The sequence below is a fragment of the Stigmatopora argus genome, chromosome 12 (assembly GCF_051989625.1).
Source record: "Stigmatopora argus isolate UIUO_Sarg chromosome 12, RoL_Sarg_1.0, whole genome shotgun sequence".
Classification (NCBI taxonomy): domain Eukaryota; kingdom Metazoa; phylum Chordata; class Actinopteri; order Syngnathiformes; family Syngnathidae; genus Stigmatopora; species Stigmatopora argus.
Genome location: NC_135398.1, coordinates 8,644,905 through 8,672,010, shown reverse-complemented (window position 1 = coordinate 8,672,010; position 27,106 = coordinate 8,644,905). Strand labels below are relative to the sequence as shown.

At 38.9% G+C, this 27,106-nt stretch overlaps 1 protein-coding gene across 5 annotated transcripts; it reads left to right on the top strand.

The window, feature by feature from the left end:
* Window positions 1-310: 310 nt before the first annotated feature.
* LOC144085841 (regulator of G-protein signaling 5-like) lies at window positions 311-27,069 on the top strand. Of its 5 annotated transcripts, XM_077615503.1 has the most exons (9): window positions 7,453-7,516; window positions 10,015-10,162; window positions 12,625-12,748; window positions 13,967-14,045; window positions 25,180-25,326; window positions 25,425-25,514; window positions 25,608-25,663; window positions 26,276-26,439; window positions 26,519-27,069. In XM_077615503.1, the coding sequence occupies exons 5-9, from the start codon at window positions 25,283-25,285 to the stop codon at window positions 26,717-26,719; spliced, it is 555 nt and encodes a 184-aa protein (XP_077471629.1). In that variant the 5' UTR covers window positions 7,453-7,516; window positions 10,015-10,162; window positions 12,625-12,748; window positions 13,967-14,045; window positions 25,180-25,282; the 3' UTR covers window positions 26,720-27,069. The 5 variants fall into 5 exon arrangements, with proteins under 5 accessions (XP_077471627.1, XP_077471629.1, XP_077471625.1 ...); XM_077615501.1 differs by lacking the exons at window positions 7,453-7,516; window positions 12,625-12,748 and adding an exon at window positions 311-383; XM_077615499.1 differs by lacking the exon at window positions 12,625-12,748.
* The last annotated feature ends 37 nt before the right edge of the window (window positions 27,070-27,106 follow it).

Below are 27,106 nucleotides of genomic sequence, written 5' to 3'. Positions count from 1 at the left end.
TGATGTAGGCCATAACAAATGTTAATATTGTCCCTACATGACCCAAAATGTGACATGGTTCAAAGGTTTAACTTCAACGTTCACAAGGAAATGTAACAGAAACTAAATCCAGAATGACTTTAGAACAGACTTGGGCAATCCGGTCCTCGAGGGCCGCTGAGGGTGCAAGTTTTTGTTCCAACCGATCCAGCACAGACAGTTTAACTAGTAATTAGATTTCTGCTGAAACAAGAAGCACCTGACTGCAATACACTGATTGCACTTCTAAGATACCAGATTGGTGGAAAGGTTTCCTCTTATGGGTTGGAACAAAAACCTACCCCCACTGCAGCCCTTTCTGAAATTATTTGCCCAGGTCTGCTTTAGAAGGTCCAGAATAGCATGTAAGTATAATACACAAACCATTAAACTTGTGTCAAAGTTGTTAGGTTTTGTTTCCAGAGCTTGCAGCAAATCCACTCATGGATTTAACCTTTACAATGGAGGGCAATCCAAAGCTAGAGAATTAGACTGAAACCCGAATACTCCTGAGAATAGTGTAGTAGTATATGAAATGTATACCATGTCCAGAAGTCACAAAAAAGAGAACCTAATCTCGTCATCTGTTTCAATGTTGGTTTTATTGCTTTATTCTTCAGGCATATTCTTCAAGAAAATATTAAATTAGCCAATGCCAGCAAACTAGTAAATCAATTATTCTTGAAAATAGGTTTTTCTTAAAACAAGAAGCACCCCTACAAGTTATTAACCCCCCGTGACCACCTAAAGGCAAAAGAAGCGATGCAGCAAATGCAATTTGTTGATTTCAATCAGTTCCGAAATGACTTATTCCCACCAAGCGCAAATGTACGGGAGTTAACCGTGGCGACAGTGATAATGCTAGCCCGCTCGCAGAGGGCAGATTGAAGCAGAATGTTAAAAGAGAGTAAAAGTCATTGCTTGCATCTTTCTGCCCTTCCTCAGGTTATCTGAACCTGACTTGCCCTGATTCTGTGTGTATGTGTGTGACTCCGTGTGTGCGGCCCTGATCTAAAGCTCAGTGGCATTACTCGGTCCACAAGCAAAAAGACACGATGTGCCTGCACGGGCCATATGACTGGATTTACTGTGACCCAGTTAAGTTGAAGTCTTTGCTGCTCCGCTGTGGTGAATTCTCTCCTAATTGAAGAGACAGCCCGGCAAGCGAGTGGGCAACAACTTTCAAAGGGCATTCAGGTAGTTTGTTTTCACTGGAGGTGAGATTTGTCACCAACCCACGATTAGCAACATGACTTTGCCGCAACTCCAGACCTCGGACCGACCGCGCAATCTTCATCTGCTCATTTATTCTGCTGCCGAACAACACATTTAGAGAGATCAATGGCTGGTGATTTTGAGGCGTAATTACTACATCCAGCTCGGCTTTTTCTAAGCTACGTGAGGATATGCTGCTTTCCTCCCAATAATTGGCCGCCAGGTCCCCAACTGTGAGATTACCGTCCGTCCAGATATGGCAGCTTCTGCTTTCCGACGTTCCCCCAGGACTGCAAGTGCTGAGCCCAATGGCTTTTATTAAAGAGCTTTTTCCCACCTAATCACAAAACGGTCTTCAGATGCTTTTTTATGAGGGAGCCACAGTTTGATTAATGTGATCGGGGAGTGCAGAAAGTGCTGCGGGGCTCCAGGCAGCCAACAATGCTGAACAAATGAACCGTACTAATTGTTTGCTTGAGAATTGGTGCATTAATACCATTAAAAATACAGCACACAGAATGGGCACCCATTTCCTGCAAACACCACCTGGGACATATATACGCATTTAGGGGACTCCTATAACCCTTTACTCGCTATTTGGACTTGGCCAAGTACTAGTCAGACCACATTAAAAGTATTTTGTTTTGCTGCAATTACATTGTCGCCCAAAGGGAAAGGAAAGCATGGCTTTTTAGAATTTAAGAAGATTAGGTTGTGTTTTGAGGGGTAAACATCTGAAATGGGGGAAGAGGACGGCGGTAGCCAAGATCTTAATGAGATGATGAAATGTCCTCCAATCGTTGCCAGGCATTGCACGTGCTATATGCCACCGCCTGCGAAGTAACATTATATCAGATAGCCATATATACAGATGAATAAAAGCCTTGATTATCTGTTAAAACAATCGCTTTCGCAAGACGACGAGCTCTCCCAAGATGAATGGACGATCATTTATAGTTGCCCTCAAGAGCCACTTAAAGCACACTTCGAGTTTTCCTGAGGTGATGAGAGCACAGAGCGCTTACTTTCTGTGTACAAGCAAAAACAAGTGTTTCTTAAAAAAGCCCTCTTAGATGTTGTAGGTTGGAACTCCGGTGGCCCTCTGCGGGAATTCGGCTCGCTCCCTCTTTAATGCTGCGAGTTAAAAGAGGATGACGTCGAATCAGGAGACTAAATCTCGAATCCCGAGTGGTGCGAACCCCAGGCGCTCTCCTGTTTATGCCGTGCGTTTCGGGGAACTGCGAAGCATTGTAAATCCTCTCCATCTCCTCTTTTGATCTGCATACAGCTCCTTGATCCTCACTGTCATTAGCGCCCGAGCAATAATGAGCGGGTGGGGTGAAGAATGGCAACCTTCGCTCTGTATTACCTCGCCACGTGCAGCAAAATTACTCGTTGTGGAAGAGATTTTATGTAAATCCACAAGCCTCTGTTGTTGTTAATCAAGGCGAGGAAGTGATCTTCAGCATTTTATTGTGCAGCTCACAGCTCGCCAAATGAAAGAAGATGATGGTGTTGATTATGGCTGATAGCAAGAAGCAAATGGCCAGGACCGTATTATTCTGAACCATCTAATCAGTTACTTCATTTGCTTTTACGACACAAAGGTCCATCCTCGAGGGCAACAATCTATATATTGCTTTGTTGACACATGCAGGGAAGATTTGTTTTATGATGGTCGATATCCTATTTGATGTTATCATGTTTAAAAAAAAAAGTTTTGCCCTGACACTGATATTCTGTATGCTGATATTGCATTTAGTATAATGTATTTATTATTTTACCCTGATTCACATCACTCAAAGTATTGAGTTAAGTCTGGAATGTTTTTAAATTGCATTATTGATATTTCAAGTCATAGACAGACACACACGTTACATGTTCTAAACTTTCATAAGGGAAGTGAGACATCCTAATAATTTTTCATCCATTCATTTGCCATTAAGCTGCGGTGCTGGACCCAATCCCTGAATTGGTTGCTAGCCAATCGCAGGGCAGAATTAGACAAACAATCATTCACGCTCACATTTATACACAGGGTCAATTTAGAGTGTTCCACCAGCCTACAATGAATGTTTTCGTAATGAGGGAGGAAACCATAGTCCCTGGAGAAAACCCACGCAGACACAGGAAGATCTTGGAAAGACCTTACAGAAAGGTGTAACCCCCCGAGGATTGGACTAACTGTGCAAACCCATCCCACTGCGCCTTGCCCTCTTGATAATTGAAAAAAAAAGAAAAAAAAGAACAAGCACACGAAATCTTAAACTTAATCCATCAGATCGGTTACTTTATTTCAAGGCATTTTTTTCTTTTAAGTTGGTTCTTCACCACCTGGAATCTTTTTGGCCCTTTTTAACACAGTGGCAAGATTCTTACTCAAGCTGTACCCTGCAGCAGTATTTCTATAGTTCCTGAGGATGACAAATGATTCTGGGATTGTTCTAGACCAATGGAATCACATCATTCTTTCACATTTCCCATCAAGCTCTGACACATTCTGAACCATTGTAGACCACCTTTAGCCTTTGTTCGGGGCAATGGTCTTTATATGATTCCAATATCTAGCGCTAACAATCTTGCTGTAGGGAATAAATCAAGCAGACGTAGATGAAACCCTGCTTTACTTCTTAGTATTGTAACCTATTAAACTTTTGAATGAGCCCAGATAAAGAGATAAAGCAGTTAAAGAATACAAAAAAAACATTTTATGTTTCTACTCAGGGACCACCAACACTGATCATGAACTCCTTATCATAGGATAAATACATAGAATCAGCTGTCAACATTTGAGCACTTTTATCTGACTTGCAATGTTATTCTTTTTTTCCTCTTTTCTCTATGGAGTCGCCCGCAGCTTGTTGTAAATGCAGCAGCTTTGAGTGTTCACTGCTGCTGAGAGACCACAGTGCTCATGTTCTGTCGTTTCATCACCGCTCCCAATTTCAATTTACTCCAGAATTATTCGAATATTCACAGTTAATACTGCCAAGATTGGCACCGGGCTTTCTTCTTTTTAGCCTTTCCGATTCCCCAGTCAGATTCTCTAAGGAACTTCATATACTGAAATAACCCTGTGAATCATTTGGATGACACACTGGCAGGTAACACTTAATATAATAGTCTTCAATGTTGGTGGACCAGCCAAGGTAGCTCATTGGTGCAGCTGTTAGTGTTCAGCATTGCATGCAGTGTTTGTTTGTATAAGTATTTAGAAAGAAATCACGCATTGTAATATTCCGAGAGAAATATTGTGATATTACGAGACAAAAATTGAAATATGATGAACAATGACTGCATATTGTAATATTACAAGATTTGAATTGTAATATTACAAGATTATAGTTATTTTTTTGCTTATTTTTAATGTAACGTGAACTGGAAGTTTTTGACACATCATCTTTTGGTGACGTAAATTGCTTTTCACGTAATGTTAAAAAATTGACCTAATTGTGTGAGAATAAGTCGTAAACCTAAGAGAAAAGATCAGCACATTACTTATTTTTACGTCACGTGAACCGCAAGTTTTTTATGTTCATATTTCAGCGACATAAAGGTGGTGTGAAAATTTTGATATTGAAATACTTAGGTCACAATCTTCTTTAAAAAATGAAAAAATTGAAAAATTAAAACAAACAAAACAATTACTTGCCCCAAAATGAGTTAAAGAAAATAGTGGAACCTTGTTCATGTTTGACAACAGGTACAAACTTTTATGTGCCTGGCCTTGGTTACTAAAACTTTTAGGCATGGGTATAAAATCTATACCCATTTCTACTATAATTCATAAAAAGCGTCAACTTCCCTGGGAGAATATCTTAATGTGGGTTGACGCTTTATGAAGTTCAGTTTATAATTTAGGAGCTTAATATACTGAAATAACCCTGTGAATCATTTGGATGACACACAGGCAGGTAACACCTAATATAATAGTCTTCAATGTTGATGGACCAGCCAAGGTAGCTCATTGGTGCAGCTGTTAGTGTTCTGCAGTGCATGTAGTGTTTGTTTGCATAAATATCTGACTAAACCAATTCACATTTCCAGAAAAATGTAAAACGTCTGTTCGTTTGCTTGTTTTTTTCTTTTTTTTTTCTTTGTTTATTGTTCACCTCAGAGCGGATGCCAACGAAGTCCCCGTTTGGGGGATGCGCACCTCAAAAGCGATTATTTATCTGCTCCCAGTGCAAAAAAATGGAAAACATGTTTTATTTTGTTTTGGGTTTTTTTTTGTTTTTTTTAGCATGTGCATCCTCGTGTAGGGAATCATGTTTAATACACTGAAAAAGCTGAGAACTTTGTTTTCTGGTGTGTAATAGTGATGAGAAACACAAGTAGGAAAAAAAGTCAGGAAGTGTTAGTCTCTTGAAAGCTTTCCTACATTGTTCAGGTGGAGGTATTTTTATCTGAAGACAATTTGGACGTCAGGCCAGTGGAGCGGCCAAAACTGGAGGCAATCTATATCAGCGTCCTTTAGACCATGTCCACAGTAATCAGGGCTTTAAAAAAAATAGTATTTTGATAGCTCCGTCAAGAAAAAAAAGGTCCACGACCCCACCACCCTGTTTGTGGGGAAAATATTTAGCCTTCGATCTGCTCTAATGTCTGCAATCTTATTCAGTTTTATGGGCAGCGGACAAACTTTATTGAATACTGTCAGAAATATAGGTTGTGAGGTACTGGACATGAGAAGCAGATCTTTTTTTTTGCTCACAGTTTTATTTTTGGGTTGCAACTTGCAAAGTTTTGGCGGAATATTTTTTTTTTACTCAACTCTGATTCCATAATATTGTAGATTATATGGCATTACTTGTTCCATGGGCGCATATACAGAGTTAAGAGCCGTGCCATTCCTAGTTAATTTATACACAGATTTTTTTCCTGACCACCACAGAAAGAAAAAGAGAAATCTAGTAACCAAATGCCACAGTGCTTAGCTTTAAGCTGTATGGAAAAACGTTGAGTTTAAGTGGTTATCGGGGAAATGGCTGCACAACTTAAGCGATGCAAGAGATGTCTGTCAGATGAAGAAAAGAGAAAGACAGCAAAAGATTGAATAGGTAGAGTTCTCACTATATAAGAATGTAGGACTATTTTCTATGGCTTTTGAGTGCTGTCGATCGTGCGTATAATTGACATCACAGTTACACAACAATGGCTCATAAGCTCTGCCATTTTTTATTATGCTTTAACCATTGTTTTCTTCATTATCAAGGCTCTAAGCAATTTAGTATTTGCATATTCAATTCTTTCAGGAACAGTCTTTACATTGAAGGTCATTTTTACAAGGTCTTTTATTTCCCTTTAACCACTGCAGTTATTTCTCTTGTTGTGTTTTGTTCTGCTGCAATCGGACATCTGTCTGGGTTTTTATTTTTTATTTTTTGTGTATGTTTGGGTTTGTTCCTGTAGGATCTGGCTACTTCCTGGTGGCCGTCCTTGCTCCTACTTTCCCTCAACACAGCTCTGAGTTGTCAACTTTTGTTATTTTTTTTATGTCATGGTGCTTTTGTCTGCTTTTGTCTTGCATGTTATTCAGGAATTAGTAGGCCCTTCTAGCCTAAATGAGAGGAACCTTTGTTCTCTGATTTAGCTATTTTTGTATTTTTACGTTTTATTATTTGGTAAGAAGGACTTTAATTATCCTACACACTCTTACTGCCTGTCAAATTCTATCGCACAAACCAACGGTGAGTGGTAATACAAGTCAATTACACAGTAGGATATTTTCCAATTGGAAATTTGCAACAATAAGGAATTAATGTTACACGATTATGCTAATGAGACAGGTGGAAAAGAGCCATAATCTATCTGATAAATTCTCATAAGAAATCCTTTAACAGGTGGTTACGGTAAAAAGTTTCCTCACAAAATAGAATACTAGTCCTTTATTCATTCTTTATGGGGGGAAGTCACCGCAGCATAGACAAATTATAGAAAAATAAGGTAACACAAATCAATAGTTTTAACTAGTCGTGGTTTTAAGCAAAGTTGCGACTGTACTGTCTAACTTATAACTATGCCTTTTCTTGCTACTGTCACAATGAAATTTCCCGAATACAGGATGAATAAAGTTATCCAATCCAATCCAATAGTGCAATTTCCTTTCAGAACAGGCCGAGAAGCATGATGATTCCAATTTATCTAAACATCAACCAGTGACTCTGGAGTTTTTGTTTCATTGCTGATGGAACGAATGACTTACGGTGACGCTTCTTTGCAGTGTGGGAGTCTGCAGAATTGAACGCACTGAAGTCTGGCGAGTGAACCTCTACACCATCAGGTGGCATTCTTTGAATCATTGATAATTTTCGTGTAAATATATACTATATATACTATATATAAATGAATGAATGAGGCAGTCTGGCGGGAAAGTGGTTAACGTGTCGGCCTCATAATTCTGGAGTCGAGGGTTCGATTCCAGGTGTGGAGTTTGCATGTTCTCCCCAGGCTTGCTTGGGTTTTCTCCGGATAATCCAGTTTCCTTCCAGATCCCCCCAAAAATGCAGGGTAAGCAGGTTGAAAACCCAGAATTGTCTTTGAATGTGAGAATCAATGGTTTGTCGGACTTTTTGCATCCTGCGTTTGGCTGACCACCAATTCTGGGTGTCCCCCGCCTGGTGCCCGTCGTTAGCTGGGATAGGCTCCAGAACCTCCCGCAACCCTTGTGAGGATAAGTGGTTTCACATAATGAATGAAATAGGGAACATATATATATTCATTCCTCAAGATTTAGAGCACAGCGAAGTTCCTCGCATTGCTTCATTTCTGTTACCTTGACAACTGAGTCCTAGCGCAGGCATCCAATTTTGCCATTTGACGCTTTCGTCCTTAATTTCGGCACTCGTTAATCAAAGGCAATAAGAAAGATAGTTGCAGGGGGGAAAATGTGTTTCTTTCCCCCGTCGTTTGGAGCTTGGGTGTCCGCTGCTTTCTCATCAGCTTCAAAACAATGAAGGCCAGTCAAGAATGCTAACCAGGAGGTTTAAGATCTTCAAAGAAAGACTTGTCTTTCCTTTCTGAAGCTAAATGCATCTGTACCATAAGCATGCACTTTTTTTCAGATGATGAAGAAAGCGCGACTCAACTCTTCCTGAAGATGAAAGAGATGTCTGCTCCTCTCTCTGGATTCATTACTCTCACTTCTGGTGACTTTTACACACTCTGACCAACGTTCACTTTCCTTCCCCACTTTATCCCCACTACACATCTGCAAGGAGATGCAAACGCCCGCCCGTGTGTCACATCCGTCTTTGTGGCTCAATGAAGTCGTCTTCACACAGAGACGTCAGCTGAATGGATCACAGGGATGCTCACAGGCGCTTCTAATGGGCAAATGGAGACAAATTGGCTGATTTTCAGAAATGGCTGTTTCATTTCACTGGCCGACTTTCTTCTTTTCTTTAGCTCAACGCAACATTGTCGGATTTAACTGTTAAAAGAACACCCAACATGCTGACAAATGGGAGGGCAAATCGCTCTTAAACGCTGCCATTCCTACTTGGAGATTTAGGAATGCTCTACTTTTATAATGAATTTGCTTTTTAAAGCACTTTCTTTGACATTAATTATCATGTGCTATGCATTTGTTCTTTCAATGGGGACTCATTTTACCTTTTAATTACAATTATTTTCTGAAGATCAACTCTTTTTTACTTTGTCAGCCTCACAGTTCTGAGATCAAGGGTTTAATCACCGTGGGTTGCAACCTTCTGCTGTCTAGAGTTTGGATGTTCTCCCTGTGCCTGCGTGGGTTTTCTCCGGGTACTCTGGCTTCCTTCTACCCGTGTGCGGTCGATTGGTCGCCGGTCTTTTGGTCGCCGGTCTTTTGGTCGGTCGCCGGTCTTTTGGTCGCGGTCTTTTGGTCGCCCCGACCGCGACAACGGGTGACCAATAGACCGGCGACCAAAACACCGGCGAGCAAAAGACCGACAAAACAACACGGTCTATGCATCAATAAAAGCCAACAATGGCCATGAGCAGTTTCACTGAGCCGACGTGTGAGTGTATAAGAGTTTGTATGTACATGCGTTGTCCCTTTAAGAAGCGTCAGTCAGGGTCTTAACAAGTTCTCCAACAAAAAACAATAAAAGTCCGGGAAATTTTGAGCTTTTCTTTAGCCTAATAATTACTAGGGCATTAAGTATGACTAAATAGTAATTCGCAGTTTGTATTTAGGGAATTTGAGCAACGATTTAAATGGAAATTATCAATAACTTCCGGGCGACCAAAAGACCGGAGACCAATCGACCGTGTACCCTTCCACCAACCCCCCCAAAAATATGGTAGGTTGATTAACCACTCCAAATTGTACACATGTATGAATGTGTGTGCGAATGGTTGTCCGTGATTGGCTGGCAACCTATTCAGTGTGTCCCCTTTATTTCCCATAGTTGGCTACGGGTTACTGAACATTTTTTTCATGTATAGGGAATCGCACAAGATACCTGTGTTTGCTTCCAAGAAGTTAAATTGATACAATGCCCCCACTTTGTTTGTTTTGACCTCCCCTGGGCCTTTTGCTGCCGACATTTAAGTGTAAATAAATGTTTTTTTTTGTTTGGCCTTGTTCGTCCTTTGCCGCACGGTGAAAAGGGAGCACCTGCCGCCTAATCTAGTCGTAGTCTAACACCAAAGGGAAAAGCTCAGTAATGAGCGCCTCACCTGATAGTGTGACATGACATTGTTACTCAGTTAATCATCATGATTGAGTATGTGACAGAGTTGATAACATTGACTCTGCTCTATCTGTCACTGGTCATCTGTCCTCTCCACACTCAGGAGAGGAGAGAAAAGAAGAGAAGAGGAGAGAAACACCAACTTGTCGTGGCTTTATTTCACGGATGGATAAGCACAAAAGACACGCAGGCTGACTATGACATCTTCAGCTCTCAACCTCCTCCTCGGAAATCCTTGGGAAATTGATGGGGTGAGTTAAAAATGATATCCTGAATTAGTAAGTCACTTTAAGGCAGTGTTTCCCAACCAGTGTGCCAAGGCACACTGATTTGCCGTGAGCGATGGTCAGGTGTGCCGCTGGTAATTACCTGCCAAGAAATCACGCATTGTAATATTCCGAGAGAAATATTGTGATATTACGAGATAAAAATTTAAATATGATGAACAATGAGTGCATATTGTAATATTGCAAGATTTGAATTGTAATGTTACAAGATTATAGTTATTTTTTTGCTTATTTTTAATGTAACGTGAACTGAAAGTTTTTGACACATCTTTTGGTGACGTAGATTGCTTTTCATGTAATGTTAAGAAATTGACATAATTGTGTGAGAATAAGTCGTAAACCTAAGAGAAAAGATCAGCACATTACTTATTTTTACGTCACGTGAACCCCAAGTTTTTCATGTTCATATTTCAGCGACGTAAAGGTGGTGTGAAAAATTTGATATTGAAATACTTAGGTCACAATCTTCTTTAAAAAATTGAAAAATTAAAACAAACAAAACAATTACAGTGCCCAAAAATGAGTTAAAGAAAATAGTGGAACCTTGTTCATGTTTGACAACAGGGAGCATGTACAAACTTTTATGTGCCTGGCCTGGGTTACTAAAACTTTTAGGCATGGTTATAAAAAAATTACCCATTTCTACTATAATTCATAAAAAGCGTCAACTTCCCTGGGAGAATATCTTAATGTGGGTTGACGCTTTATAATTTACAAACAAACGAATGTTTACAAATTTAATCTTACTGGAATAGCCAAGAAAAATAAACTTTTACTTTTTTCCCTTTTGAATATAAATCGCGTCAGACTGCTGCCACAATTCCATAAGAGTAACGTGAACCACCGCAAGCTTAAAACGCATTCCATATGCGTAATGTAAATGACCACAAGGGTAAAACATGTTCAAAGTGTATGTTTGTGATACGCACATTAGAATTTGGCCCGGCATCCTGGCTCCTGATTGTCAGGCTTGTAACATGAAGTGAATCGCAAACGCTAGTGAAGTGCATGTCACAAGCGTACGCTTCAAACACATTAATATACTTCAAACACGTTAATATGCATGCAGTATTTCACATTACGCTCATGGAACCTGTTTTACACTTGTAGTATTTCACATTACGGTTAAGAAAGTGTGGCAGCAATCGAACGGCGTAGTCTACCGCTATTCTAAACCAATCAGGAGTCAGAATGCAGAGAAAATTTAGCTTCTGAGTGCTTACTGTCCAATCACATTCTATGCACGTAATGCCTATGACGTCTGGAAGGTCACAAGTTGCTTCCTGGTTTATTTCCGAACACATTCAATTTGAACTATATGACAACTGACCAGCATATGGAAAATATCAGGCAACAGCATCTACATCTCGGTTAAAATTTATGTATTTTATTTTAAGGGAACATAATGGAAAATATGATTGCACAGTAAGAACCCAATCAGAATTTGCCCTGCATCCTGACTCTTGTTTGGTTGATAATAGCGGCAGGCTTGGAACGTTAAGGGCGGCCCGGCTGTCGAGTGGTTAGCACTTCGGCCTCACAGTTCTGGGGTCGAGGGTTCGATCCCGGTCGGTCCTCACTGTGTGGAGTTTGGATGTTTGGACACTTGGCTGGTTGGACACTCTAAATTGCCCCTAAACGCCCCCTGAATGGCAGCGTAAATGGTTTTCCATTTCCTTGTGCTTCGCGGTTGTCTAGCCGCCGATTCAGGATGTCCCCCGCCTGTTGCCCGTTGTCAGCTGGGATAGGCTCCAGCACCCCTTGCGACCCTTGTGACGATCAGAAAGTGAATTAATGTAACGTGAAATGAATCCCGAAAAATATCAACTGATCCTTGCTAACGCACAATTACAAGAATATTGTGCAATTTAGATGCCATGAAATCAAGGCCATCACTTTTATTTTTCATACCATATTAATCCACCAAATATAGATGAGTCCGGTTATTAAGAACTGTGTAAACAACTGTTAAAGCTCCATGTATAATTAATTGCAGTCTGCCTCTTGCCCAAAGCATACAGGATATGAGAGAGTATTACCATGATATAAATTTAATAACATTTAAAATTGTCAAATTAGCTACTGGATGTTGAAAGCCTGTTCCCTTTTCAACAAGACACCACCACCACTCGCTTCAAAGTGACCCGTATGGCATGTTATCCCCTGTTTGTGAGATGTTACCCCCACAGAGAGCATTCACAAGTGATTCTTAATTAAACATAATCAGTGCTGGCTTAGTCTGCATATCTGTCTCGATAAGCCATAAGAGCTCTCCTGGGTAGAGTGAGAGCTAACATGCATGAGGGTAGATTACGATGAGCTCCGGCCTTCGCTCGCTGCCGTCTTCTGTCCTTGTACGTCCTCGACAGGCCGGGACACCCCAGTGACTTTACGTACTGTGGATTTTTGTCCTGTGGTCATTAAAGAACTCCCCAGTTGCAGCCGCTGTGCAGCCGCTGTGCAGCCTCCGCGACTGACATTTGAAGCCCCGTTGCAATCGACTGATTCAAGGTTGCTGCTCCTCCTCTAAGAGAGCAGAAAAATATTCAGGTTTGCAATTTAAAGTATTCAATTTGTGGGGGTGAAGGTAGTTCTATGAGTACGCCAGATGGCTAATAACACTAAAAAATATTTAATATTTATAATTATTCAGAGTTGGCAGCTTCAGCAAGGACTGTTGGGAAGTAGACAAATAAAACAGATTAAAACATGGAAAGTTGATGTTAGGAAGAAAAAAAATCAGGAAGTTTCAGCATTTTTAGGGCACACATTTAATCCAAAAGGCTGCCAGACCTCCCAGTTAAAATGGATTGAATATCCTGCACTGTCAGCGGCACTGAAAGATGCTTGTATAATGACAATAAAAGCATTCAATTCAATTCAATTCATTGTGAATGCAGGCAATGAGTCCAATGCTATGAAATGTAGACAAATAATAACTTTAGGGGGGGTCTTATCCCCCAGGAGTCGTAACCAACATGAACTTTGAGTTCTGTTTATTTAATTGTTTCAATGTTGTTTTTATTAACATTTTAATAATTCATATCAGTGCCCTTTAAGTACAAATTATTGTTATGTTTAATGAACGCAAGCCTATTTTGGTGGAGCATAATTGTACAATTGTATTATACTGCTCCGGAAAAGTGCTCAAGACTGGCATTCATTATTTATGAAACCAATTAAAATATACTAATAAATTAACTAATGCACCATATAATCAGATGCGCAGTTTAGGAAAAGAAAGTATTTTATGGCTGCTGCACCTTGTAATCCACTTTTTGTATTTGCTTTGAATGATATCATTATGATTGAGAAATGCCATCCACAGATGTGGACATCACAATTTAGGTCACGCTGGCCACGCTTATAAACCACACAAATTCTCCACCAAAATATGATCAGGTCTTGGGTTGAGATCTTGCTGCCTCCACTCATTGAGTGACTCTTTTTTTTTTCCCTTTGTCACCCTTGACTTGCTCCTTGTGAGTGAAAACACTATGAAATTCTCTTTGGAAAAAAACAACAACTCACCTTAATGGATTTTATCTCCATTTATGAAATTACCCTTTTAGCTTAAGTGCTCTGATGAATATGTTCGAAAACTGAACATTGTGAGGCAATCGTTTGCCTTCTTTGGTGCCATCATTGTACGGCTGTAATTCTCTTCAAATATGTCAGAAAATCACTTGGCATTCTGCCTTAACTTCAAAAATAATAATACATGTACTTGCAGTCTGTAATATATGTTGTTTTGTGCTTTCTTTTTAGTATAAGAAGATATTTCATCTGAAACTGGGACCACCTCTATAGAATTCATTTTAGAGAGATTTACACTCGGGAGCTTCAGGTACTACTGATTCACTTTTGGTCATTATCACACAAGGTGTGATTGATTTACTTTCACTGGCTGTGTTATCAGATGCATTTTTAATTTGTCTAATTATTTGGTTGTTGATTGCACAAATATTGACACTGTTATCAACATCATGAGAGCACACTGGGCTAAAAAGGTAAACAAATAGAGATTTTTTTCGAATGAAGTTTACATCATTAACTCTTTCCCTGGCATTATACTTTTAATATCCATGTTCTTCTTTTGCTTACTACCACAACACATATTCTGTTAACACTATGCTTAAACCTGGGCTGGCAGTCAATGAGTTAAAGGGGGGCTAACCTTAATGTGCTTAAACGTTCTGGTATTATTTTACATGTGCAGATCTTCTTTATCAGCTTCTATTTACGTAAAAGTCTTTCTATCGAGAAGCAAAGAAAAACAAGTTAAAATAACAAGGCACAAACTTGTTGTCTAGAGGCTTAACATTTAAGTATTTGGGCATAATAGTTTGATTGCTATACTTTTGCCAGAAAATGCACATTATCTTAAAATATTACTGTAACCGATATTCAGTTTAATCCCTATTATATTACTTTTTTTATGTGTTTTGACAGGACAGAAATAACATTCCTCAAATATCACTGCGATAAAGCATAAAAGCACTACACTTTGCCATTTCGACTATAGAACAATGCATGCTGATGAGATCCTCTGGAGGAAAGGTGCAAGAAAAGCATTCGAAAATGTCCAGGGCTTTTTGCAGGGTTAGAAAATTGATCATAAAGACAGACCACACTTTTCCTTTCTGTTTATGTTCTCCCCACATAATGCTGGATTGTGTATTTGCTTAGTTTGTAAGACTGTGTGTATATGATGAAACTTCCATCCATAATGTTAATTCTCCAGCTCACAGCATAAATGCATACACAATCCTATTATGTGACACAAAAGCCTTCTAAATGTTTTCAAGGCTTGGAATTTAGTGATTTGCCTGTGCTGAGTGCATATTGTCATCTTAACAATATGTCGTTCAAATGTTTTTTTCTCTTTAGAGGTAATTCAGTGACATTTTACATTCCTAGCATGCAAGTGATAAGCTTTTTTTTGATGATGATGATGGTGATGATAGTTGTGATGGTTGCTGAATGGGTTGCACGAATTGATGTTTCTTTGCTGCCCCCAACTGGCTACTTGCACGAATGCGAGGGGTCGACATGTACATTGAGATACTGTAAAAGGTTGTTTTTCATGTATGGATTGCTTGCTCACTGCCACTGTGAAAAAATGAGACTAAAGTAAAAACCTGATGTGTAACGTGAGGATAACTCTAACCGCTAAACCGCACAAGGGTACCTGGGGGTGCTGGAGCCTATCTCCGCCAAATATGGGCAGCAGGCGGGGGACATCCTCAATATCCATATATTCTCACATACTGTATATGTTAACCTTTCATGATTATATACAGATGCAGAGGGTGTTCTTTTCCATAAACCTATAAAGGGGGACTCTGAGATACTTAGTTTAAAAACAGACCATATCATGATGGAGGCCTTTGTGTAACAGGGGAACAAATACTTTGGAAAAGGTGAAAATTATCTGTATACTGTAAGCTATTCTTATTTTGTCCGTGCATCCATCATGCAAATCGGAAAATGTATGGCTTTACATACATATGAATTTTGCATAACAATAGGGGAGAGTGGAGATGGCACATTTGTCAGTCTTTCATGAATATCTTATGATCAACGCATCATAGAATAATAATTCATTCATTAGAGGGAAACTTAATATCTTGGCTTGGTTTTGACATCCTCGTTTTTCTACTCCTTTTTGCTTTATTTAAACAGTGATTTATCATCAAGCAAGACAGCCCTGCGCCTTGACACTTTGTACCAATCATCGTCAAACTATGGGGTTGGTTGTCACTTGGAATTTAAATGGGATTTTCTATCAAAATGATTTATGATTTTTAATTATTTATCTAAATAAACATGGGAATCAAACTACATTTACCGTTAGTGTTAAATGAGACAAGAGAATGAATGAATGAAGGTTATATTTATATAAATATGTATAAATAAATAAAATAGCTTTGACGTGGCGCAACACAAAATCCTATGAACTGTTGATGGTGTGACAAAACTATTTATTTTGTTAATGGGTGTGTGGGGGAGTATTAGGGGTAAAAACTAAGTTAACAGCTAGCAATCAAATGTCTAGCTGGAGAATGTAAAAAATAGTACATTTGTCCTCATACTTTTTAATTGTAACAATTTCATGACTATAAACCTATTGTGTAAAAAGCCCATAAATATTTTAGTGAGGACCTCAAAATTTTGAAATTGACTGTAAAATCTAATTGCCTCTTGCCTGAAAGTTATATACGTGACTTTACAGTAAAAACAAAGTCTTCTTATTTCTGAGCACAATGATGATTATGTCAAAACTGATATTGTGAAAAGATTGCCCTCCGGTGGTTGAGTTATAATGTAGCTTGTCTATAATGTGACAACCAACTCAAGGTATAACAAACCCCGTTCTCCCTCTAAATGGATACAAGCGATAGATAGGGAATGTGAGTTGGGTTGAAACCATTGTTAGACAGGTTAGTTGTGTTATCCTGACGATGACATTGTGTGATGCTAATCCTGCTCAGAACGAGAGGAATCACAGATGATCTCGTTATATTGCATTGTGTACCGGTGCAACTAGAAATGGAGGAAAAATTCTCGCCCACCTTGAGGCTGTGCAGGACTATCTGGCCTAAATCCATATGTATGAATGTAAACAGAACATTCACTTAAAGTACAACATAATGATGCACAACAAGCGCAACACATTGTTACATAATATGGAAACACTACGTAAAACAACTGAAACATTCAGTGGAAGCGTTTCTTATTAAATGCAACCAGGCATGCTGCAATGCCCACCGTGCCATATGGCTTTTAGTAAATAGATGGGCTAATTCCCAGTTTTATTCATTTTAGTTGTCATTCCCTGTGGAAGTCTTAGCTGTTTGCATTTTTCCGACTTGTACGTAAGGTTGGTCACTCAGTGAGATGTACTGTGTTAGCCTTATTAGTTTATCTGCTTATTTGAATGCAAGTGGTGGCCACATACAATAGGTTAATTGTGCATGTGGCCATCTACTGTTAGAGCAAATGTTACACATTGATTGTCCAAGCAGATAGTTTTCCGTAGTTAGATCCTTTTTGGGGAGAATAAACTCACTGGCTGCCATTTTAACTGGGTGGTGGCTTCCTCCCAGTTCAAATGGATTGAACAGCTTTTGCCATCAATGGCAGCTAATGTGTTAACTTTGGAATTCATGGCAGAGCAACCTTACGGATTCCTAAATCCATCCTAATGAAAAAAAAAATCAAAGACATTTAAAACATGCCTTCGGCAACGTATGGATTAAGTTTAATTGGATAATCAGCAAACTTGATGATATCTCAGGGAAATTGAATATGCCACAGTGTAGTGGTTGAGTAACAGGCAGATGTTTCTCATACATGTACAATCCTTGACGTGTATAGTCTAACAATGACTCTAAAACCTAAAGGGAGTCAAAGACCGTTGTGAATTAGTCATTTACTTCAATAAGTAATAACTTAACATTATGCATGAACACTACCCCCAATTCCATTTACGGTGCTTGGAAACTGTGAAGAAGTCTTAATAAAGCAGAACTAGAGGAGGTGCAAGAGAACACTAAAGCCTGAATATTGCTTTTCTTCACACAGGCTGAGTTTATTTGACCTTGGAGTCTCTGCTAAAGAAGATTCATTTATAGCCTTATTACTGATTAATCTTCTACTTTGTCTTTTCTTGACATTTGCCTCTTGTAACTCCCAACAAAAGCTTTTCCTAAGAGCCGTAAACAATAAGTTATCACCGGTGGAAATGTAAAATTTCCACATGCATGATGAAGGCTTGCAGCTCACTGAGTGATGATAATGAAATTCCGCGTTTTGACATCCCAGGGGTGAAAAAGAGCAATTCCCACACTTGACTGAGATTTGCAGTCACATGACTGGAATTTGACAAGATGGGAAAGTTCTTGGTCATTGCTGTCGTAGACAATTAGGGAGCGTGTCACAAACAGCTGTCACCTTTAATGTTAACAATCGTAGATTCATAATTCTCCTAAAAGCCATAATGGAGACAAAATTGGTGCTTGAGGACATAAAGGATTCTGTGTTAGCAAATATTCTGAAAATTAATTGCTTTTTATAGTGTGGGGAGCAGACACGGAACAATAACTTCCTGCTGGTATTCAGCAGAGTTGAGTGGGTTTAAAAGCATCGCTTTGTCACTGTACAAGTGGCATGCTGTGTGAATCAGTTTTATTCGAGACCACTAACACGGGGACACAAATAACGTGTTGTGTGAGTGAAAAAATGAAAAGAAACAGATTTACATTAAGGGTTCAAGCTGTGGCACAGCGCGTGACCGGACGTTTCGTCAAAAGACGTTTGGTCCCCGGACGTTTGGTCCCCGGACGTTTGGTCCCCGGACGTTTGGTCGACCGGACGTTTGGTAGAACGGACGTTTGGTAGAACGGACGTTTGGGAGAACGGACGTTTGGGAGAACGGACGTTTGGGAGAACGGACGTTTGGTAGAACGGACGTTTGGCAGAACAGACGTTTGGTAGAACGGACGTTTGGTCGCCGTCAAATTATGACAGAGTTTGCTGTTGATATTTTGATATTAGATATTTAGATATTAAACTCACTCTCTCTCATGATTATAATTTTGAGAGCTGGTTTCAATCAACAGTAACAACCCGGCGACCAAACGTCCGTTCTACCAAATGTCCGTTCTACCAAACGTCCGTTCTACCAAACGTCCGGTCGACCAAACGTCTTTCGACGAAACGTCCGTTCTACCAAACGTGCGTTCGACCAAACGTCTTTCGACGAAACGTCCGAGTACAGTGGCAGGGGTCTCCAAACCAGTCCTCAAATGTGGTTTCAGTATACTATCTGCACTGGCCAATATCACAAAGCCAAGTATCAGAATTGGTATTGGCGCAATTTGGATGGGCACAGTCAAATTGCTATTCAATAAACAAGTTTAATTAGTTGTACTTGGTGGTCATTCTGATCTACATTGCACTGGGAAGCATTTTCATGTTTTTTTCTGCCCTCATTTAGAAATTTAAATGACACTGATACTTAATGAAGCCTCCACTGCACACACAAGACGTGGCCATTTCATGGAGGCTTTACTTAACGCTTCGCCGTGTGTTGTCCGAGCATGCTGCGCGCATGGTTTTGCAGTCTAATGGCCAGCCTAGGTTTACTTTGTGAGAAAAGCGCCTGCCTTTAACCCTTTTTCCACTCCATCGTTGCCGAGCAGGTGCTTAAATGATGGGCTTTCAACGTTCATCCTGGTTAAGGCCTCGCCTGGCAGCAAAAATAATACAAGCCGCAGGGCAAAATCACGTCGACAAAAACAAATTGAAATAGCACTCAGGAGAGCGCGGGGGTCCGCCAAGGAAAAACGATCCTTAGCATTTCCATTGGGTTTGTTTACTAAAATGGAATGGCTTCTTGCTGACTCTGCACTAAGTTAAAAAGAAAGGTATAATGATAATTGGAGGTAAAAAAAAAAACTATGCAATAAAATAAATAGTTATCAGTACTTTATGAAACAGAGCCACAGTAATGGTGAATCTCGAGAATTCATTTAATGCATTTTCTCCAGTGGCGATGCTTTGCTCTCTCTTTCTCTTCCATGGGTCATTTCCTATGGATTTTCAGTCACTTCCTATTCATTCCATCCATTTTGACTGGGAGGGGTGAAAGAACGTTCAATTGCCCCTTCCATTCAAAATGGATTAAAGGTCTAGTGGCGTCAATGGCACTGAAAGAAGAACATTCACAGACTGTCCTCACAGTCTCAATGAAATGGATGTGAACCATTGTCAATGGCAGGCAATTTTCAGTCCTTTCCTTGTTAATTTTAGGGGTCTTGTAGGTCACAAAACCTGTTAATTTTAAATCATTTACGGATCAATTACTGTAGATTTTTTTAAGGTCACACCCTTCTGATATTGGGTCATTTTGTACATTCTTTGGAAATGATTAACGGCATTGGAAATAAACTAGAATGTTCACTACGTATATTTCTTGTAAAGATAGACATTCTCCTCATTTACTGACACTTCGGAAAACATTGAGCTCCTGCAGGCGTTTTGTTACAAGTACTAAATTAAACTTTTACTGGCTGCTGATTACTCAACCGTGTATATTATTTAATTTGTTGTGTACGTGTTATCATTTGAGGTGATCATGATGTGTATTATGATCTCACTTACTTATGATGGCTCGCGAAGTGAAAGCCTAATTATGACAAAATTGAATTTAACACCCCTGATTAGAGTTAAAACAGCTTTGAGAAATACAATCCATAGGAAGCATTTCCATCTAAGCAACAAGCCAATCAATTTAAGCGAAATCCAAAACAATTAAGCAACATCTTTTTAATATGTTGTTTTCCCCCCCAAAAAAAAAAAATCTATATATTTGAGCAACAAAACTGTCAAAAACCTAATTTTTAAATGTAACTGATTGTGTTAAATGTCTACGAAATATCATAATCAAAGCATGGCAGACTGTAATGTTAGCAAATATTCGATGTTATCGTATAATCAAGAAATTTCCAGTATAACTCTATTACAAAATCCTATTTCAGCCAAATTATTATTTGGCAAGATTCAAAATATTCCGCTTTCACCTCAGTCCAGGAAATGTTTGAAAGCACCATGCTTTGCGAGTCAATCTCATAAATACTGCAGATAATATGGACGATGTGGCTGTGCCCTCATCACTCAAAGGTGAAATTCGTGCTTTGTTTACTGACACCTTTTGCTCCCGCTCAACCTATTGTGTCACCGAGCAGCTATATTTCAGAATAAAAGCGGGCACATTAGTGTCATACAGGGGCGCGGACGATTCCTATAAATCAGCTTTCTCTTGCACACAAGCCCATTTGAGGCAATGTACCCAATTAGCTTTGTGTCGCACATCCTGCTGGTGCCTTGCCAGCCTCCCGACAAGCTTATTTGTGTCTGTGCTGCTGAGTCCAAACTTATTAACCACCTGTGGGTAATTCTTTGGAAAATTCCACTTTTTTGTTTCTGACTGATATAATTCATAGAAGGACTTAGCGGAGTGCTCTTTAACTTATTTACAGCGTATGTGCTGAGGTGGTTAGTAAAAGAAATGAGATTCAAATCACTCTTTAATGGGAATACACGTCCAATCCCTTTAGACTGGTAGCCCCAATTAGTTTAAATGGAATGGAGGTCCATTGCTGTAAATCACAAGGAATGTATTAAACAAAACATACATTTAGAAATACATATCCCAGGCAAAATACACCATATTATCTCTTATTTGAATTTGTCTTTGTTATTCTTTTTTTTCCAGCTTGTTTCAATTTTAAATTTTTTTAATGTATTTTATTTTGTTCAGAAATATTTGTAATTATTTTATTAGTCCTTGCTTTATTTTTCTCATGTAGAATGTATTTTAAATTCTGTTTTTATTTAAAACTATTTGAATAATTGATTGTTTTCCAAAATGGATCTCTCAATTAAATTATGATAATTAAGAATTCCTTGTACATTTTCCCATTGCAATATTTTCATGGGCAGCACTAACCCTTCAGTTGGATGTCAAATGGGGGCCACAAAATCTTGTCCTCGTGGGCGACAATTCATCCCTAGGCTGCAAGTTTGAGTCCCCAAACCTATAAAAATCTCATAAAAATCATTTAAGAGAAGAAAATCACAATTTGTGAATGAAAAGGTCAAATTAAACACATTTATTATATATATTTTTCCTCATTCTAAATCCCACCTATATATATATATATATATATATATATATATATATATATATATATATATATATATATATATATATATATATATATATATATATATATATATATATATATATATATATTCTGAGTGTACCTTCATATTATCAATCATTCTCTGCTATCCTCTCCCGGTCAAAAAGGATTGGACATCTATTACCGGGAATGAGTAAACATGTTACTATATTGTTTTTTGTACATTCAATAACGGACATTATACTTGAGCTGACTACTTAACATGGATTTGTCGTTCTCGCTGTGGCAAGTCCACATGTCAGATGTCCATTTGACATTTGATAATGTACAGATAGCATCGTGTGCACCACATGCAGCCCTGAGCTGGGCTTCTTAGTAGGGATGCATCAGGTAAGCCTCCACCTGTTCTGCAAGATGGAGAACATCCTGAATATGCAAACATTGGCTTCTCATTCCAAGTCCAGATGGCTTCTGCCGACTTAAGTTGTGCATACATGCCACCCAAACCCAGAGTTGAGTAAATAGAAGACATGTCGGTGTAGCTTTTAGTTTTGAGTCACTACTGTAGACAAAACATGTTCCGCATATTGCGAGTGGGAGGCGGGGAAATGCTGGAAACTGGAGGCGGAAACTGCTTCTGTCTTGGCCGCCTTCCAAATTAAATCTTGGCTCACGTCAGATGAGAAATAGAGGCATAATTTGGGAATTCCGTAGTATTTCCCACTCTTCCAGAAACAAGGCGGTCGCAGTTCCTTCGAATCATTTTCGCAAGACAGTAACAGGAAGTCGTGACTGTCCCCAGAGCAATGCGATAAAGAATTCGACACAACCTTCATCAAGTATTGTACAACACTTCATCCCTCTAGTTTTATAAGATTTGCCTGTTTTGCTTAAAATGGCACAAAAACACAGAAACATCAATTCAATGAGTCCTGAACATTGCTCTAAAGGTGCTTTTTTTACAAAGGTGCTTCTTACACTGAGCCACTTGATATATTTAGCTCAAAATGTGTCAGAGACTTCATGGTCAAGTTCAGTTTGCCTGTAGATTTGATTTGAATGGATTCCGTTGATATTTTGCCTTTCGCCTGATAGCCACTCGGATAGGCTTCGGCAACCCTTGCAATCCTTCCGAGGATGTGCCTACCACTCATGCATGAATGAACAAATCAAAGCATAAAAGAAGGCCTGCAGTTCCTTAACTTTTTGACCTCCTGGATGAGTCACCAGTTGTGCTTTTGGGATCATTTTTTAAATCCCATGCTTTCCCTAGTCACAAATAATGGCTATTTCCTCATTTCTACACCCTTGCCCAAATGTTTTGAGACAGTTCCTCATTCAACTGACCAGTGAAAAGAATCAAAACATAAAAAGAAATATAAGTAGTGGTTTTCTGGGTTCTCCTGTGGAATCTTAATGCTTTAAAAGTGTTCTTTTAATTTAAAGTGTTCCTGACTGATAGATATTGATAATATAATTTTCCACTTTTATGGAATTGACAGAAATCTCTTCATTGGTGATGGATGATGAGTTTATCCACTAATATGGGTCAGTTTTATTGAGATTAAACGACAAAGGACAACAAAGTACGTCAGTGACCTGTTTTTCAGCCATATTTCTATCTTTTGTTTGCTCTAGTAATTCATTGATATGTGTTTTCACCTTGATGCTTGTCTAACCTAGATTATAATTATGACCTAAAAATCCTGTTATTTTTTATTTTGTGTAATTCAACGTAATAGTGTTATTGGACACAAAAAGAAATGAGTCTACCAAAGGCACAAATAATACAAAAGCACACTTTCCTGTGAGATAACAAATGTGATGGATCATCATTATTATTATTATTATATCATTTGTTGCATCTTCAAATGGAAATGGCACACGGTGAAAGGCTGCACAGAAAAGTAATCAAAGACTCAAAATTGTTCTACTGAGACGGGTTCAATTACATGACTTTCAAGGCCGCCACGGATTTACCATGTGATCGTGATTTTATTTTTCAACGTCATTCACTGAACAAAGAGCTTAGGAAAGTACATACAGTGGTACCTCTACATACGAGCAGCTCTACCTATGAGATGCTCGAGATACAAGGAAAATTTCGAGCAAATAATTAGCTCTAGATACGAGAAACATTTCTAGATGCGAGAAAGCCAGGTAGCCATGACATGAGTTTAAAATAGTCAAAAGTTTTGGATTCGATTTATTAGAAAAAAAACTAGAAACTTGACAGAAATCCCGATGCAGTCGAAGAAGGGTTTGAACACCTCATTATTTTTAGACTGACGAACATCTTAAGGCGTTTGCCAGAAGTAGCAGGAGTAAAGACAAAAATACAATCTACTCTTCTATGAATCAAATTTGTTCAGACGCCTTCAAAAAGTCGCTTTAATCTGACACCCTACCTTTTCATTTTCTCCGATTCTGTGACCTCTGCGTGAGACTTCCTGCTAATAGTGCCTAATGCTCAAAATAGATTGTCTCTTGCACTAAACAATAGATTTGGTCAGTCATTGCTCAACGGTGAATTAAGTCTATATTTATCTGATCTACGGTCTACCATGGAAAAGAAATGCTCATTCATCCTTTCCTGTTGTACTGTAGAGCAAAAACTATGTGATGTATAGAGAGTAATTGAATATTAACTGAAAAAGAAATTATTCTTTTGTGATTGGCCATGTTTTGATTGATGTGAAAATAAGATAATGACCAATTTTGGACTTTGCTTTGTCTCTATTTGGTATGTCAATGTCGTATTTATGTTTTTTCATTTCTTTGCTGTGATTTTGAAATTTGTTTAATCATTAGTAAATTTCCAATTCTATTAAACTGGGAAGTTTAGCATCGAATAAACAGATGCAATTCTCTAACTTTAATTTATTTACATTTATGTACTTATTTGAAACCACTAACTGCTCTCTAATACATGTTTAAACAATACTGCCAACCCCCATTGGTTGTAGTCATAAAAAAAAAATCCTTGTTCGTATACTAAAACTATTCAGTTTAACATTAAATATCTCGTGTGGAAATGAATTTACAATATGTTGAGCAAATGGAAACAAAAGAGGTTTCGTATAGAGTAGAGGAAGATAAAGAAAATGTTTTTATTATATTATGACAATGGACCCCCGCTGTTCAGTGTGGCTATGGTCTGGAGGAAAGCCTCCTCAGCCACCCACATTGCTCTTCCTCTATTGGCTTAGAGCAGTGATGTCACTGAGTGGACCACCCTATAAAAACATCCTTCTCCCACCCAACCTTCAGACCAGCAAAGACATATCCCTTATGCAAAGAAGCAGCCAGACCAGGCTCTTCACAAACCTGGAAATATCAACTAACAGCCTGCCTGTTAAGATAACATCTCACCATGTGCCGAGGACTCGATCTACTGCCAGTCACTTGCCTCGAGAGGTGAGGGATCAATATTCCATATTCAGATGACAACTGCTCTGCGTACATGTGCATTTTCCCTTTATTGCTGTTGTTTTATTCTCTATTTTCTGTCACAGAGCCAAAGAACTGAAAGCTCTGTTTGGAAATTTGCTGCACAAGTCGGATCACAGCATCCCTGTGCAACCTCAAAAAATTGTGACTCAAAGGTAAGGTCGATGCACTTCATCCAAAAGGAACACTATGAAAATTGCCGGAAAATTATTCTGAATGTTATATGAAATGTTTCCTTTGTCTTGCAGTGTTGGTGAGCATGTGAAATGGCAAGACTCGTTTGAGAAATTGCTGTCTAGTCAAAGTAAGTGCAGCTTTGCAAAGTCATGCTATACTGTCACTGGGCACAGTTACACCATCTGGTATAGAGCCCTAGATCAAATTAAAATACATTGTATTATTATTATATAATCATTGAGAATGAAATTAAATCGCCTTGTCTTTTCCTTTGTCTTTAATACATATAAATGTACTTAATTTTGGACTATTATTAATAATGATATGCACTTCAACACTCAGAGTGAATGACACTTCACATGCTTGAAGCTGTTTGAAGAATAACCCAACGAATAATAAAGGTTAAAAATCTCAAGCCGAAAAAGACAAATACAAAGATATTTGGTTTTATATTTGATTTTTTGCTAGTTTTAATACATTATGACAAAAGCTCTTCTGATAATAATGTTCAATATTCTGTGGCACTCCCAGTGATATCTTAAACTATAGCTCCAATATTATTGTTATTTTTATGGTTTTGGAATTGCACTGCATCATCCTGAGAGGCGTTTACAATATTCTTCTCTTCTATTCTTTTGTCTCTCTCATCTGAGGGAAAAAATAATAGCTACACCTAAGCTTTTTCATCTTGGTGGCGCCATAAATAAAATGCCTCTTTTTTTCTTCTCTCTCCTCTTAGATGGGCTGTGTCTATTTCGAGCTTTTCTCATGTCAGAGTTCAGCGAGGAAAATATCGCCTTCTACTTGGCGTGTGAAGACTACAGGACTTTGAAACCATCCAAAATGGCCCCAAAGGCCAAGCAAATCTTCGATGAGTTCATCAGCGAAGATGCACCCCGAGAGGTGAGCACCAGACACCCCCAAAATGGTCACACGAACATCCCATCGCGTCATTCCTTAACTTATTTTGCCCCTTGGACAGGTAAATCTTGACCACGTCACGAAAGCGATCACCAAAGAGAACGTGGAACATCCCACCCAGTCATGTTTCGATCTGGCCCAAGCCAAGATCTACACTCTGATGGAAAAAGACTGCTACCCTCGCTTCCTCAAGTCCTTGAACCAAAAGAGCGGACTAAGCGACTTTGTCAAGAACTGCCCGGTGAATGGCAGGCAGATGTGATCTTCCCGGCGGAGGAAATGCTAAAATACTAAAAAGTATGTGACAAATACACGAGCCCGGGAGGTTCACAGACCACGGTCCCAACTGAAGGACTTGAAGCTGCGAGGATGCGCACCGAGTCGCTCGTAGGGGAGCAACGAAACGAGTTCTTGCACAATGTCGCACGTCAGACTTGAAACAATGCAGAAACACCCGATTGTTTCTTTCACACAGTTAATTTATTCTTCTTTAAATGCATATTTATATTGAAAATTATTCAGGTTTGCTTTGCAACTTTTGTGAGTCTTTTTTCATAGTGTACAAAGTGGAATAAAAGCAACAAATAAAGGGAAACACAAAGGTCTCTGAAATCAATTGTTGCTTATTCGTCTTTGAAGGGGTTGCAGG

Excerpts from the sequence above, each read along its gene's own strand:
- LOC144085841 (XM_077615501.1), top strand. The coding sequence starts at position 25,283 with ATGTGCCGAGGACTCGATCTACTGCCAGTCACTTGCCTCGAGAG. Across the intron at positions 25,327-25,424 it reads CCAGTCACTTGCCTCGAGAG|AGCCAAAGAACTGAAAGCTC; the intron begins GTGAGGGATCAA and ends TTTCTGTCACAG. Across the intron at positions 26,440-26,518 it reads GCGAAGATGCACCCCGAGAG|GTAAATCTTGACCACGTCAC; the intron begins GTGAGCACCAGA and ends CCCCTTGGACAG.